The sequence below is a fragment of the Sorex araneus genome, chromosome 4 (genome assembly GCF_027595985.1).
Source record: "Sorex araneus isolate mSorAra2 chromosome 4, mSorAra2.pri, whole genome shotgun sequence".
In the NCBI taxonomy this organism is placed as follows: Eukaryota; Metazoa; Chordata; class Mammalia; order Eulipotyphla; family Soricidae; genus Sorex; species Sorex araneus.
The window spans coordinates 137,939,035-137,955,768 of record NC_073305.1 but is presented as its reverse complement, the minus strand read 5'-3'; the positions used below and the strand labels follow the sequence as shown (position 1 = coordinate 137,955,768).

Below are 16,734 nucleotides of genomic sequence, written 5' to 3'. Positions count from 1 at the left end.
GGGCTCTCCGAGAGGTACGGAGGGATCAAAACTGGGTCGGCCACGTGCAAGGCGAACCCCCTACCTGCTGTGCTATTGCTCCAGCCCTGAAAGTTTTTTAGTAATAAATAATATTTTAAGTAATACTTGCACAACTAAAGCTTCAAGTGGTCACACTTTTTTTGCAAAAATTTGGTATAAGACCTGTAAATGATGTGAAATATTGTTGGCTTTATTACAACTGTTGAAGAGATCTTCTTGGCATCAGAGTCATACTTCATTTAACATGTATTTGTGCTGAGTTATTTTAAAATATATTTTTGAGCAGTATTACTCATCATTGTTTTGTTACTGTTTATGTAAGTGAACAGTATAGCATAGCTTGAGAACTTCTGAACTTTGCAGTGACTTGAACAGCATGCATTGAAAGTGACCCAGTTACTATTATCTCCCAGTTTGTCTTTTATCATTAATTTATCTTTAATCTGAATGTATATTTCAGATCCATAGGATGAATTTATCATTTAAGGAAATAACCTTTAACTATTTTCAAGCAAATATAATTAGTGTGTACTTTATTTCTTGTTACACTGTTAAGTTTCCTTTTCAACATAAGAGCACTAATGGTCTTTATCCTGAAGCTTTTATTTTTATATTTGGTATAATAACTTTTAGGGGGTCGTCAGCAGTAGCTAGATAGGTCTTGCCATCTTTCAAAAGAAATTGTAATGAACCGGTATTCAGGATAAAGCAGTAAAAATTATAAAAATATAGCTTAACCATAATTCTATTCAAAACTTAATCTCAAATGCTTACCCTTTAATGATTCTCATCTGATAGGCACTGACCTTGTCAGAATATAAATGAAGTCTTAAACTGATTTGCTTTTCAAGTATTTTCAACAAAGTATTCCAGGTTTTCACAGAGTAAGATGTTTTTTGTACATTTCCGTAGAACAGCTAGGTGGGATAGGATATCTGTACTACATAATTGTAAAATATATCTAAAGTAAGAGTTAAGTTTTTTTTAAGTTTCCAAATTTACATAAATTTTTTAGGAGAATCTTTTTTTAAAAAACTTAACGTATTTTAAGTTTTTAGGTAGTTAGGTATTCTTCCTGTCCTTTATGTAATCATGTGATTAGCCTTAACTTTCCCCATTCACGTGTTATTATAGAATCTGGAGCTCAGAAAAAGTATCTCCTGGGTCTCTACAGTTTCTCTGACATACACAAGATATAATCCAAAGCATCTTCCATTTGAATGAACCCTCGTTTGGGCAATCAAATTGGATGGTAATCATTTTAGACTTATTAGGAACACAGCATCTCTTATCCGAGCATATTCCACAGAAAGTGGGTTTGTAACTCTGAGTACTTGTACATCCAGAGAAGACAAATTTTTCAGCTTTGAAGAGTTGGAAAGTAGGTTGGCATGTTTTTTCTTTGGGGATCTGAAAAGATATACAACAGTAAGTCATTGTTTGAATTTTATTAGAAAAATTATAACTATATGAAAATGATAACTATATAAATCAGACAGTTACTTGGGGGTATTGATAGCTGCCGTTAGTGATTTATGACACTTTTTTTTTTTTAGTTTAAGTTGAGGCAATATGATTTATAGTACTGTTTGTGACCAGAGAGAAAAATGAGCTGGGAGTGTGCTTTGGAAGCTGGAGTACAGGTTTTATCTTCAGCATCACATGGTCCCCTGAGCACCACCAGGAGTACATCTGAGCACAGCGCTAGGAATAGCCCTGAGCACTGCTGTGTTTGATTAACCAGTCAACTAATCAATAACAAAATCCCCTCTAACCAGAATCCTGCCTGGTGTTACTCCATCAGATAGGACTCGCTCCTGCATGTTTTGTTAACCTACATTTCACTCAGTTTCACAATGTAAAATTTCTGTTTTAATATCTAGGACTAAATCTTATTAAATATTTATCTAAAACTTAGCAAATTACCTAACAGCTCAGTTATCTACCTTTTGGATAGGTAAATAAATAGATATTCCATATATCTGCTCTCATTTCTTCCTGTTTTTTTTTTTTTTTTTGCTTTTTGGGTCACACCCAGCGATACACAGAGGTTACTCCTGGCTCTGCTAATTATTTCTGGTAATTACTCAGGAATTACCCCTGGCGGTGCTCAGGAGACCATATGGGATGCTGGGAATCGAACCCATGTCGACCGCGTGCAAGGCATACGCCCTACTCACTGTGCTGTCACTCCAGCCCCTCTTCCTGTATTTTGTTGGCTGTCCATTCCATTGTTTCTTTCATGTCTTCCTTTAATTTACTGGATGTCTGTTCCACCGTTTCTTTGAGCTCACTGAACATCCTTAACATGTCATCTCACTAAGAAAATGATGGCTGGAGGAACCAGTTGGGATGGGAAATGCATGCCAAAAGTAGATAATGGACCAAACATGATGACCTCTCAGTGTCTGTGTTGCAAGCTATAATGCCCAAAAGTAGAGAGTATGGGGAATATTGTCTGCCATAGAGGCAGGGAGAGGGTGGGAAAGAGGGGGGGTATACCTGGGATATTGGTGGTGGGGAATGTGCACTGGTGGAGTGATGGGTGTTTGATCATTGTGAGATTGTAACCCAAACATAAAAGCTTGTAACTATCTCAGGGTGCTTCAATAAAATTTTAAAATTTTTTTTTAAAAAATATCACCGAATTCTTTATTGGAGAGAGTATATTTGTGGGAATTCCCTGTTGAGGCTTCAGGGCTCTTTTTTTCATCCACTCCTCATAGTAGGGGTCTGTGCTTTTTCAAGTATGGAGGTGGGTCCCTCCAGTTTACTATTAGTGACCCCTCACTGCAAGAGAGGATTCTAGATGGGCTCAGTCCATGGTGGCCTCCTTTTTCCCCTTTGAGATTACTACCTCTATGGTGCTCCTCTGCCTTATGTGGAGCCATTAGGGGATGTTTTCTTTTACATTAGGCTTGTTTGGATTCTTGTGTTCACCGTTATTTTGGTGAGTTTGGGGAGTATTTAGATTGCAACAGGCTAGTGGACTATTGGCCTGTGTTTGGGGTAGCTAGGATGCCCTCTTCAGAATTAGGTAATGGAAGCTTGCTGTGAGTCCCAAGTGCTGGGAAAGGGAAAAATAACTGCAGCCACTGTACCTGTTGGGGGAGGGGCCGCTTTGGTGCCTTTGGGGCTTGGAGTTCCCTTCTGAACCATTCCTAAGGCTTGCAGTCTCCCCTTTGACCCGGTGCTCCAAGGGCACCTTGGCTGGGAATGGGGCTTTTCAGGGTCCCAGATTTTGATAGCTGGGCCAGCCGCCCTGGAGGCCACGCCCACCTCACTACTGTATCTGCTGGGGATGGGGCCCCTCTGCCTGCACAGGGCTTGGAGTTCACTTCTGACGCTCTCCTAAGGCTTGCAGGCTCCCTTTTGGCCAGGTGCTCCAAAAATTACCAACTTTCTGTCACTGTCACTGTCATCCCGTTGCTCATCGATTTGCTCAAGTGGGCACCAGTAATGTCTCTCATTGTGAGACTTATTGTTACTGTTTTTGGCATATCGAACGCGCCACGGGTAGCTTGCCAGGCTCTGCCATACAGGCACAATACTCTCGGTAGCTTGCCGGGCTCTCCAAGAGGGGCGAAGGAGTCGAACACGGGTCAGCTGCATGAAAGGTGAATACCCTACCGCTGTGCTATCACTCCAGCCCACCTACTTTATAATATAAGAAAATAGCTTTGGAAAAAAGTGCTTTTGTTTTGTTTTGCTTTTTGGGTCACACCCGGCGATGCACAGGGGTCACTCCTGGTTCTGCACTCAGGAATTACCCCTGGTGGTTCTCAGGGAACCATATGGGATGCTGTGAATGGAACCCAGGTTGGCCGTGTGCAAGGTAAATGCCCTATCCGCTGTGCTGTTGCTCCAGCCTCAGGAAAAAGGGTTTTGTAGAATTTCTAAAGATCACCCTAGAGACACAGTGCATATTCGATATGCCAAAAACATTAACAAGTTTCACAATGGAGATGTTACTGGTGCCCACTCGAGCAAATCAATGAACAACGGGAGGATAGTGCTACAGTGCCACCCTAGAGACAGTTGCCTTGCCCAATTCTAGAAATAGGACCAGTTCCTGTTATACCAAGCACTCTTAGAGTATGTTATCATAGTCTATTAACAAGTACAAGTGTGTGTGTGTGTGTGTGTGTGTGTGTGTGTGTGTGTGCAGAGCATTTTAGAAATGGTATGGTTACTCTCCCAAGTTGGTGTTGCAAAACTAGGATCAGAATTTCTCTGGTGTTCATAATTTTTTTTTATAATTATGGTGTAGCAACCAAAACCTTTCATCACTTTAGATCTGCTCATAATTTTTAAAAAGATTTTTTTTAATTTTTTTAATTGAACCAATATGAGATTAGCCCCTTACAAAGCTTTTCATGAATAGGCTTCAGTCATACAGTGTTCCCTCCACCAGTGTATATTTTCAAGCATCAGTGTCCTCAGTTTTCCTCCCATCACACTCCCACTCCCCACTCCCCAGCCTGCCTCTATGGCAGGTACTTAAAAAGATATTAATATCTAATAATCTACTCTTAAAAATAATTTATATTGTGGGACCCACATTGAATCAGACTAATTGAAATTCAGACTATTAGAATATCTACAGTCACGGTAACAGAACTCTCTACTTCATTAAATTTTTCCATACATCAATATCTGATTTTCTTGAAAATAGTTTGACACCCACAGAATGGGAAAGAATATTTACCCATGATCATCTGATAAGGGACTAATATCCAGGGTATACAAGACACTAGTAGAATTGTACAAGAAAAAAGCCTCCAACCCCATCAAAAAATAGAAGAAATGAACGGAAGCTTGCTCAAGAAAGAAATACAAATGGCCAAAAGGCATATGAAAAAATGCTATACATCACTAATCATCAGGGAGATGCAAATGAAAACAATGAGATATCATCTCACACCACAGAGAATGGGCCACATCAAAAAGAACAAAAGCAACCAGTGTTGGTGTGTATGTGGGGTGAACGGTACACTCCTTCACTGTTGGTGGGAATGCTGACTGGTCCAGCCTTTTTGGAAAATAATATGGGAATTCCTTCAAAAACTAGAAATTGAACTTCCATATGACCCCACAATACCAATTCTGGGAATATATCCCAGGGTGGAAAAAAAAAAAAACCAGAAGAAAAGACATCTGCACCTGTATGCTCATTGCAGCACTGTTCACAATAGCCAGAATCTGAAAACAACCCGAGTTCCCAAGACTGGTTAAAGAAACTTTGGTACATCTACACAATGGAATATTATGCAGCTGTTAGGAAAGATGAAGTCATGAAATTTGCTCATAAGTCATGAAGAGTATCATGCTAAGTGAAATGAGTCAGAATGAGAGGGACAGACAGAATGACTGCACTTGTTTGTGGAATATAAAATAGCAATATGAGACTGATACCTAAGAACAGTAGAGACATGGGCAAGAATATTGCTTCATGTTGGAAACCTGCCTCTTGAGCTGGGGGAGAAGGCAGCTGGAATAGAGAAGGGATCACTAGGTCAATGATGGTTGGAGGAATCATTCGGGATGGGAAATGTGTGCTGAAAGTAGATAAAGGACAAATGTGATAGCCTCTCAGTACCTATACCGCAAACCATAATGCCCAAAAGTAGAGTATGGGGAAAACTGTCTGCCATAGAGGCAGGGGGAGGGCTGGAAAGGGGGGTCGGGTATACTGGAAACATGGGTGGTAGAGAATGTGCCCTGGTGGAGGGATGGGTGTTCGATCATTGTATGACTGAAACTCAAACATGAAAGCTTTGTAACTATCTCATGGTGATTCGATTTTTTTAAAAAGCAGTTTGACTTTAAGACTTATAAGTTAAGTTTATTTCTGTAAAGACCAAACCATCAGAACTCTCCCTCCATACTGCCACCACATCCACACCCCAACACACACACACGGGCACACACACACAGACACACGCACACACACACCCCTCAGGACCTTAATGTTGGATTAATAATTAAACTTTACCTTAATGGTCTTTGATAAATTATTGTCACAGGGTTGTATATAACACAATCTTTTCTCTTTTCTCATTTCACAGTTGTTATTTTCATTGGTGACCCTGTTAGATATTCCCATCCCACAAGTTCTGGAGCAAGGAGTCCACTTTGTTGCTTGCACAAGACATTTTCTTTTCCAAAATCGTGGGGGATTCCTATAAGCTAAAACAAAGTGTGGGGTGGGGGTAAGATGCAGATTTATATACATATGTACTCATGCAGATAGGTGAATTTAATCATTTTTAGTTAATCTGTGCCTTGTTATAATTAACAGAATAAAATAAGTTTATAGTCTAATTCATTATTCTTTTTTTTCCCACTCCCCAGATAACTGTGATCGAATGCTAGAATCTTAATTAAAGATTTGAATTAAGATTTGGATTAAAATTCAGTTTCATAGGATTAAAACTACTTAATCTGTGACAAACAGATTTACCCATTTGATTTTTTTAATTTAACCCATCCCCTGAGTACTAGACTTGTCTTGTTTGTTGCTAGCTCAGGGCTTACTCCTGCTCTATGCTCAGGAATTCTGGTGGCCCTCAGAGACCATGTGATGCTGGACATTGAACTGAGGTCGACCATGTGTCAGCAAGCCAAGCATCTTACTCCTGTACTATCTCTCCAACCTCTTAAGCTTTTGTTTCAATGAATATCTTTCTTTTCTCTTTTCCTTGACTCAGATTTGATGTTATTTCTAACAGACACTGGAATAAGCAGTAATTTGATTAGGAAAGTCAACATATTTATTAGAATAGTATGGTCTTTATTGATTGCATGATGTTAAAAATTATATTTAACTTATCAATCTTTTAGGAATTCTCCACATCCTAGCTTCTTAAACTCGGTCACAAACCTATCTGGAGACACATAACTGAATGTGGGGGGTCATGAAAAATTGTGGCACCAGTAAAAACTATGAACACAAAACAATCAAGTCAACCACATCATGAATGCATGGCATTTGTTATGCCTTGGATGCATATGAGGATGTTTCTTGCAGTGCTTGCCTGTGTTGAATTTCTTGAGCAAAAAGGATTGGGAGTTGAAAAAGTTTTTAAGTCCTCTCTATTCTATAATGAACTAAACTAAAACCTCATTTATGAGTCATGGAAGAGACAAGATCGAGTTTACTCTCAGCTTTATTATAATATTTCCTGTGGTATCACTCCCTTTGTATTTCCTCCATTGACTAGCCATTTTAAATCACTTCCAAAAAGATTTGAAGGCATAACAGTTCCATCACTTTAAAATTCCACTGGGAGCAACTTATTCAGATCATAATGAATCAGGCCCTTGCTTCATTTTTAAAAAATTATGATGTTAGTTAATGTCTCGAGGCATTTTCTTACTATGAATGCTAAAATGGATTTTTGGAAATAAGGTGGTAATTTGAGTTTTAGTTGACCATAATAAAATTCTAGCCACATTACTTCAAGATGTTCATCTAATTTTTTTTAACCCTAATAAAATTGGCCTTTTGTTTTTTTTTATTTGTTCTCAGACTTTACCCAAAATAAAACTGCCCTTTTTTGAAGGAAATATCAGTCAACTCTAAGTATGATCTACCCTGCAACAAAATATGTTGATACTATCTTCAAGGTTATTATGTAAAATCTTGCACTTGCCCATAGAACTGAGAGGAGGAAGCAGGAACATGAAGATACCTGGAAGGCAGACACAGTTTAAAGCATCAGTGCAGGGAGCAGGTTAAAAGCCTGGCTTGCATCTGCAATAAATAAAGGTAGGTTAGATAATCGCATTACCAGTATCCCACAAAGATAAGCATAGAGCTGCAGTTTGAGGGATGTTTAATTTTCATGAAAAAGAAAGAAAACTAGAAAAGATTTTTAAAGATTTAGTTTTGGTGAGCATTCAGAAAAGCATGGAGCATCATGCTTCATAATAACCAAGCAAAGCTAGATTCCAACCATAGACCATCTGGAAATAACTCAATTTATCAATATATCCCAAAGTGTGTGTGTGTGTGTGTGTGTGTGTGTGTGTGTGTCCTTGCCCCTGGCTTTAAAAGCTATGCTATTATTTGGAACCATATATATAGTTTCTCCATTAATCAACAATGAAACTGATAAATGCAAATTTATCATGTCACAAATGTTTTCAAATTTACTGATGTAATCAAAGTCCCTGAATATGTCTTTTTCATAGAGTTAGTTTCTACATGTCTAGAAGACAAATTTAAATTATTTTCTTTTGATTTGGGGGCCACACCCAACTGCTCAGCGCTTACCCCTAGCTCTGTCCTCAGGATCACTCCTGACTGTGCTCAGGTGACCACACAGCATGATAAGGATCAAGTCCTGCTTAGTTGAGTGTAAGGCAAGCGCCCAACCTACTATCCTCCTGCCCCTTAAAACAAATTTCTTAAAGGCCTTCCTCATAGTGCTTGAGAGCCATCAGCACTATAGCCAAGGACATGTAGTGCCAGAAATTGAACTTAGGGCCTTGGGCATGCAAAGCATGGACCCTTTTGAGCCATCTCCCTGGCCCACAGTTTCCACATGTCTAAAATTAATTCATGGGGATAGTTGCTTTTATTAAATACCAACACCATGCAAGTGAACTCCAGAGTCTAGCATATATAAATATTATTTCCATGACATCTTTCATTTACTAAGCTCTAAATTATAAGAAATTATTAGAAAAAGTCATCCTTTGACTTCTGGATAAGAATACAAATGTGGCTGATAATATGGGTTTTGAATTCCCTTTTCTCCTCTGTACTTTACTTGCTGGTGTTTGAAAAATTTCCCCAAAATAATCCTGTAGTTAAATGAGATGCTTAGAGCAGACAATATAAAATTTATAAATAATATTGTTGGTAATTATAAATAGTCAGATGCTCAAAATAATAACTGCATTTTATGCTTCTGATTATTTTATGTATACCCATGTAACCTATTTTAAAGTGCCTGTGGGTATGTATGTGTGTTTATTTAGAGGGAAAATTTTATAAATTTTTCTATTTAAATAAAGAATATTTGCAAATTCAAAACATGTCCTTAAATAATTTTAATCAGTAGCCTTCTTTTTTGCTTGCTACATATCAAACCCTGCCTTTAAAATTTTTGGAACTGGGGAGGAGAGATAATATAGTGGGTAGAGGAGTGCTTGCTGACCTCTTGTTGGATCCCCAGCACCACAGATGGTCCCCTGAGCAACACCAGGAGTAATCCCTGAGTGCAGAGCCAGGAGTAAGGCTTGAACTGCCAGATGAGTTCAAGAAAAGGAAAATTTTTTAAAAAAATTAAAAGATTGGTCTGGAGCGATAGCACAGTGGAAAGGCATTCACCTATCACACAGCCAACCCATGTTTGATTCCTCCACCCCTCTCGGAGAGCTTGGCAAGCTACCAAGAATATCGCACCCGCACGGCAGAGCCTGGCAAGCTACCCATGGCGTATTCGATATGCCAAAAGTAACAATAAGTCTCACGATGAGAGATGTTACTGGTGCCTGCTCGAACAAATTGATGAGCAACAGGGTGACAATGACAGTGACAGTGATCATTCCATTGAAAGTAATAATAAAATTTTGGGAAATGGATGGTTCAAATATCTTGACCCAGATATTACAATATAAATAAAAGTTTGTCCACTGTGTATGTTAAAAATGCTTGTTCAATTTTTCTGGAATGAGTTCTAATAGGTGAATGCAGAGGTAATATTTTAGGAGGGTTTTCCTGATCTTTTAAGTCTTTTAAGAATGGAATATTTCAAGGGGAAAAAATCTGAAACATTTTCCTTTCAGATACTTAGAATGTACCTGCCTGAGGCAAAAACTGAGCAAGCAGGAATTATTGAACCAAGTTGAACCAAGTCTCTTACTAAGCACCAAATCGTGCTTGATGGCTGCTTGTGATACCAAACAGGAAACAATGAAAGGGCTTTTTGATGGGTGACGGTACAGTCAGTAACTTCATATCTGAAAACCATAAAAGTTAGCACACTATAACCACAGTACCTAAATGACAAACAAACAGAAGTCATCCATAAAAATTGTTCTACTATGTGCACCTGGCATTGTTTTAAAGTTTGCTGAACGCTGCTGTAGTGATGATCCCAGGCCACATTTTGATGGTTCAGTCTTCTTTTCATCTTTGGCCCCAGGACAGTGGCCACCAGCCAGCTTTGGGATGAACAGCGGTGTGCATCCAATGGCCCCACTCACACAGAGGCAGCTGAACAGGGGATTGGGTTGAAACACTTGGCCATTATGATAATGAACTTTGTTGAACTCACATCCCACTGCTACAAGGTCTGAAAAAAGAAAGAGCAAAATTGCCAAAGAACCCAGAGCTGTGATAGATGAAGCCTTCTAGAAGAAGCAGCTGTCTCCTTTATAAACTACACTTCTCAGTGTCTTAGACCCCATCTGGAATCTCTTTCAAAGAACATCTATAGTCAGGGGAAATGAGAATTTTGTTTATATTGTAGATTATCAGCCCCCACTGGTCACTTCCAGAATTACAAATAATAATAGTGAGTTTTTCTTGTTGAAATATTGAATGTAATCAAAGTAAAGTGAAAGTAAAGTGAAATTTATCAGTTACACAGGCGGGGTGGGGGACTGGGGAGTTGGGGGGGTGGGGGGAGGTATACTGTGAATCTTGGTGGTGGAATATGTACACTGTGAAGGGATGGGTGTTCGAGCATTGTATAACTGGGTCTTAAACCTGAAAGCTTTGTAACTTTCCACATGGTGATTCAATAAAAGAATAAATTTTTTTAAAATAATAAATAAATAAATAAAAGCCCTGTTCTAAACTTTATTGAAACAAATTACAAAGAATATGGCAACGATATAATAGCTGAGTCAGAGATATGGGTGATAAACACATTTCTCTGGATTATCCACCAATAGTTGAAGATCTCTCTCTCTCTGTCTCTTTCTGTCTCTCTGTCTCTATCTCTGTCTTGACTGTCTCTCTGTCTCTCTCTTTCTCTCTCTTCCTTTTGACAGTGCCTCCAATGAAACCCAAAGCCTCAAACGTTAGGTTAGGATATACTTTTAAGAAGCAATTATTCTTATCCAGCATCCGTTTATGATAAAAAAAACTCTTAGCAAAACGGGGATATTGGGGTTGGGCAATGTGCACTGGTGGAAGGATGGGTGCTTGATCATTGTGTGATTGTAACCCAAACATGAAAGCTTGTAACTATCTCACAGTGATTCAATAAATTTTTTTAAAAAAAGAAGCAATTGTACTTAGAAGACTAGAGAAATCATAATTTGCAAGGTAACAGATTTATTTTTTCTTTAAATAGGGGAAAATTTGTACTTCATTGAGAATTCTTGATCTACAAAGCCCTCGGGCCCTTTCAGAGAATCTACAAGTCAAAACTGCTTAGGGATTAGAGATAATATAGTGAGTAGGGTGTTTCCCTTGTACCAGCAGACAAGTTTGATCCCTGGTCTGTGATCCCTAAGTACAGAGCCAGAAGTAATCCCTGAGCACCACAGGAGTTGCCCAAAAGACATATACAACAATAAGAAGAATCTGTTTAGAATACTAAAATCTGATTGACATTGTTTCTCCTGTGTTGATATTGGCACTTGTGATAATAAAACACCAGGAGCTAAAAACATATATACTGGCCTGTACCATGCATCAACTATACAGGTCAGTCACTGTATATTCCTTGCTGTATGCTTATTTGAAAAGATGGGATTAGGGAGGGAGGAAGACCTGCGGCTGGACTATGTATGGCTCAGTAGTAGAGCACCTGATAAGAGTCTAAGTTTGGTAGCCTCTCTTTTCTCTCTCTCTCTCTTTCTCCTTTCTCTCTCTTTCTCCTTTCTCTCTTTTCTCTTTCTCCTCTCTCTCTCTCACACACACAGAGGCTACAATGTGCTTGATGATGCAGTAAAAATTACTGATTTTGTTAAATCTTAATTATCACGTACACATCTTTTAATATAATTCTAATTGACAATAAAGGAAATGTATAGAGTATTTATGTCCATACGTTATCAAACTACAATAGTTATCTTGAAGAAAGGTACCTATATTATTTGAGGGTCAAACTAGCCATTTTTTAGTGGAATTTTTTTTAATAATGTAGGGGTACTGCTATTTATTCAGCCATTGATTAAGCTGATAGAATTGATCATGAACTCCACATTACTTTTTTAAATTCTATTCTGAATATTAACTTTATTTTATTATTTTATTATTATTTCCCCCCTCTTTTTTGATTCACCGTGAGACACAGCTACAAAGCTTTCATGTTTAAGCTTCAGTTATATAATCACCAAACACCCATCCCTTCACCAGTGCACACTTTCTACCACCAAAATCCCCAGTATTTGCCCCCGTGCCGTTCCAACCCTCCCCCTGCTTGTGTGACAATTTCCCCCATACTCTCTCTACTTTGGTTACATTCGATATTTCAACACCAGTCTCACCACCACTCAAACCTGCCGAAAAGGCAATGCTAGACGATTTGTTTTATATTGTTTGTTATGGATAGAATATAATGTCCAGGAAATTCTGTGTCATTCTCTTCTGGGAGCTTTAGTTTATAGTCTCTGATTCTTGGCCATTGATGAGATTATATGTGCCAGGGGTAGTTTGTGGGTGTGACTCCAAGCTACTGGAAAACTGGGGACCTGGGGGGAGGAGGTTGAGTCCTGATCCAAGCAAGCCTGGGGCTTTCAGTCATGGGTTCCCATCTACATCTGTGCCACCGGCCCTAACTGCATCTTTTGATCTCTTTTGAGATTTATGGGTCTCTGAAATAAGGTCAATAAATGAACTAATATAGCTGAGCCAGAGGTGGCTTGTGGGTGTGTCTCCCACATACCTAACCTCTGGCCGTTTAGTTCTTGGTAAACTTGGCCCCAAGTTGGAGTTTGGCCAAATGCACAGCAGCAATTTTGGGGTATCTGGAAGTCTGAAGGCATCATCAAGTTGCTGATGCACTTGCCCCAAAGGTACAGATTTACCTGCTGGTGGCACCATACCCCCTTTAGTGGAAATTTTATTTGAAGTATTAACTGAAAGATGAAACATGGTTCTTGACTCTTAGATATTTGGTAGACATTATCCTCACAATGAAGTAAAGTGAGCCTGTTACTTCAAGGAAAACAACTTCCTGTCCATGAAAGAATCCAACCTTTCAAGCAAAAGTAAGAAGCTTGTAAAATCTGCACCTGCCCTAGACCTTTGTAACTAACCACTACATAGACTGTTTTGCTCTAGTTTTTTGGACCACACCCAGGTATGCTCAAGGGTTGCTCCTGACTCTGCTCTCAGGAATCACTCCTGGTGATGTGCGGGGCACCTACATTATACTGGGGATCAGATCTGAGTCATCCATGTGCAGAGCAAACACCCTGCCTGCTGTACTATCACTCTGGACCTAGGTAAACTTTTTCTGATGAGATTGGTATTAATGTGGTTTTTATAATATTGTATAATATCAAATGTTGTGATATCTTCACAACTCTTTTCTCTAAACTGGTGTTTTTCAAAATAAACCAACGGCATTATAAAATTATGCATGTGTAAAATTACCAATCCCTAGTGGCCATTGAATAGATGCGAAATTTAATACATCTTGAAAAGTTTATTGATGTGATTTATGATCCTATGATGCAGCAAAGTTCTAAGGAACTACCACACCTCAAGTTTTTTTTTTTTTTTTTTTTGCTTTTTGGGTCACACCTGGCGATGCACAAGGGTCACTCCTGGCTCTGCACTCAGGAATTACCCCTGGCGGTGCTCAGGGGACCATATGGGATGCTGGGAATCGAACCCGGGTCGGCCGCGTGCAAGGCAAACGCCCTACCCGCTGTGCTATCACTCCAGCCCCCACACACCTCAAGTTTTAATATCAATATAAGAATAGTCACAATGATTTGGAAAACATGTTAAATTATTACTTCCTTTGCAAATAAAACCAGCATGAGGCTAGATTATTTTTATGTATTTGACAAAAACAATAATAACAGATTGAAATCAGAAGCATGTCTCTTAAATGAAAGTTTAAAATTTATTGTTCTGTGTCATTGATCAGAAAATTTCCTATAATGGACAATAAAGGACAAAATAGTGACTATTTTAAGCCACTGCAGACCATTTGATGTCACAGCTACTGGACTCTGATATTTAAGGCATCACAGATAATTTGTAATTAAATGTAAACCAGATTTGGTCCACAGTCAACCCAGCTCCATAGAGGTGCTCTCCTTCCATGTTTAGACCACACTTTATCAATAACTTTCCTTCTCTCTTAGACTTTCCTGCATTACCTAAACTGCATTTCCTAAACTTAGATCCATAAAGCTGAGGGTCAGATAGAAATTTGGAGTTTCTCTTCCTTCATTTTCAGAAATCTGCTTTAGTTCCAAGCACAGAAACCAAGGCTGAGATTAATGCACTGTCTGCATGCTAGTTACACATTCTTATATTTTAGACGATTATTTTTTAGTTGCAGCACTGTAGCACTGTCATCCCGTTGTTCATCGATTTGCTCGAGTGGGCACCAGTAACATTTTCATTGTGAGATTTTTGTTGTTACTATTTTGGGCATACGGAAAATGCCACAGGTAGCTTACCAGGCTCTTCCATGCGGGCAAGCTACTCTTGGTAGCTTGCCGGGCTCTCCGAGAGGGACAGAGGAATCAAAACCTGGGTCGACCATGTGCAAGGCAGACACCCCACCCACTGTGCTATCGCTCCACCCATGTCCTAGATCACATCTAAAAAATAAGAGTCAGGGGCTGGAGCGATAGTACAGTGGGAAGGGCATTTGCCTTGCACGCGGCTGACCCGGGTTCAACTCCCAGCATCCCATATGGACCCCTGAGCACTGCCAGGAGTAATTCCTGTGCATCGCTGGGTATGATGCAAAAATAAAAAATTAAAAAATTTTAAAGAGTCAATGAATGTGGGGACTGGAGGAGGGGCCAAAGCCACACCTGGCATGCTGGGGGGCTACTCCTGGCTCTGCACCGAGGGGGTTGTTCCCATCAAGGCAGAATTCAAATTACCTCCAACAGTACTGTTAACAAAGTTGTCATTCCAGTATAGCACTTTAAGAAGTCAAACTCTACACAATTTTTCTTATTTTTATCATTAGAGGCATGAGAAGAATAAGAAGACCACTTTAAGTCAACGAAACTACCAAAGATTTCCAGGGACCCATAAACATACTTTTGACTTTGTTCAGGTGTCCGATATAATAGGGTCAGTTCCAGTGCTGTTTGGAAACTACAATTGCTTCGAATTTATCCCAGCTAAGGTGATTATTCCTGGAGCGAGCAGATGCTATTGGCTACACGAGCACAAAACAGGGACGAATGGAGAAGTTACTGGTGCCTGCTCGAGCAATCAATGAGCAATGGGATGACAGTGATACAGTGATACTACTAGAAGACCGGGGCGGGGGGGGGGGGAAGCACTTCCCTTTTGGCTCACTCTTTGCCACCAGGCTTGGAACTAGACACTTACACGCACACACGCCTGTCTCGAACCGAGGCCGGTCTGCAGAGTAGTCACAGTACAGTCCTTTGTGTGGGTCGCACACATCAGCTTCATTGCAGAGATCCCCAGGCTGCTTGGCACACATCTTACAGCAGCCACAGCCGTCCCTCACCAGGCTCACGCCGGGAGCACAGTGAGGCTTCTGACTCGGGCATGCGCAGGGCCAGTGACAGAACTGTTTCCGCGGGTGCACTTCTGGGGCTTCTGCAGTCCCACCCTCAGGTGCCGTATGTGTCAGCCCAGCGCCCTGCACCCTGCAGTAGATCATCATCTGATAATAAAGAAAAGGTTCCTCAGACTCACATATGAGTTTACAGAAGCCAAACCCTGAATTGGTAGGAGACAGTGTGGGATGCTGTGACAATAGTAATAATATCCTGCTGCATTTGATATACCCACTCTCTCCTCCAGCTTTTCTTCACTTGTCATCACCCAAAACTTAACTCCTCTTTCTAATTAATGGCTCCTTCTCAAGCTCCTTTGCCAGTTTCCCCTCATTCTTTTCAGCTCTCAGTGTCTTCCCACACTACGGCTCATAGCTCCCACCCAGACCCCTCTTTGAACTCAGACTCACTGGGCACTAAACAGACTGCCACTTCTATACTGGGAGCCAGAGCGAATTTGACACAACCAAAACCAAGCTCTCCACATTCCCTTCCAGTCTGCTTTTCATAAAAGTGCCTAGTTGAGAAAACGACAATTTCATTTTTCCAAAATAACCTGCAGTGAGGTTATATTTAACTCATTTTTACAACCAGTCTCACTAGTAAATTCTACAGTTAAAAGTTACCAATCATTTAAACGATATTCTAGAACAGCAAAGAGATAGCACAGGGCTAAAGGTCTGAATGTGGTTAACCCTGGCTTGATCCCAGGTATCACATGGTCCCTGAGTCTCATTGGGTATAGTCCAGGAACACCTCCCCCCAGCACCACAGGGGTAGCCCAGGTAATCTCCAGCTCCAAAGTATCTGAGGGGCACCATGTCCTGGGCTCCTAGCTTTGAACCACCACGCTGGCCAAGAATTGCAGGGAGATAACTCTAGACCTCCTGAGCACTGCTTGGGAGCTCTGCCCCACAAAAATAAATAACAATCATTCTAGACATTTACTAGCCCCACTGCTATCATAGGGATCCAAGTCACCATTATTTCTCACTAGGATGATTATAATAG

General features: G+C 40.0%; 1 protein-coding gene across 1 annotated transcript; it reads right to left on the bottom strand.

Moving 5' to 3' along the window:
• Nucleotides 1-6: 6 nt before the first annotated feature.
• Nucleotides 7-15,827, bottom strand: CCN6 (cellular communication network factor 6). The gene is made up of 4 exons (XM_004605729.2): nt 15,527-15,827; nt 10,086-10,328; nt 6,017-6,210; nt 7-1,431 (listed from the first exon to the last, which is right to left on the bottom strand). The coding sequence occupies exons 1-4, from the start codon at nt 15,825-15,827 to the stop codon at nt 1,150-1,152; spliced, it is 1,020 nt and encodes a 339-aa protein (XP_004605786.2). The 3' UTR covers nt 7-1,149.
• Between the last annotated feature and the right edge of the window lie 907 nt (nt 15,828-16,734).

Coding starts and splice junctions, on each gene's coding strand:
- CCN6 (XM_004605729.2), bottom strand. CDS start 15,827: ATGATCTACTGCAGGGTGCAGGGCGCTGGGCTGACACATACGGCACCT. Junction 10,329..15,526: donor CGAGACAGGCGTGTGTGCGT/GTAAGTGTCTAG, acceptor TTCTTTTTTCAG/ACCTTGTAGCAGTGGGATGT. Junction 1,432..6,016: donor ATTTATCAAAGACCATTAAG/GTAAAGTTTAAT, acceptor ATATCTTTTCAG/ATCCCCAAAGAAAAAACATG.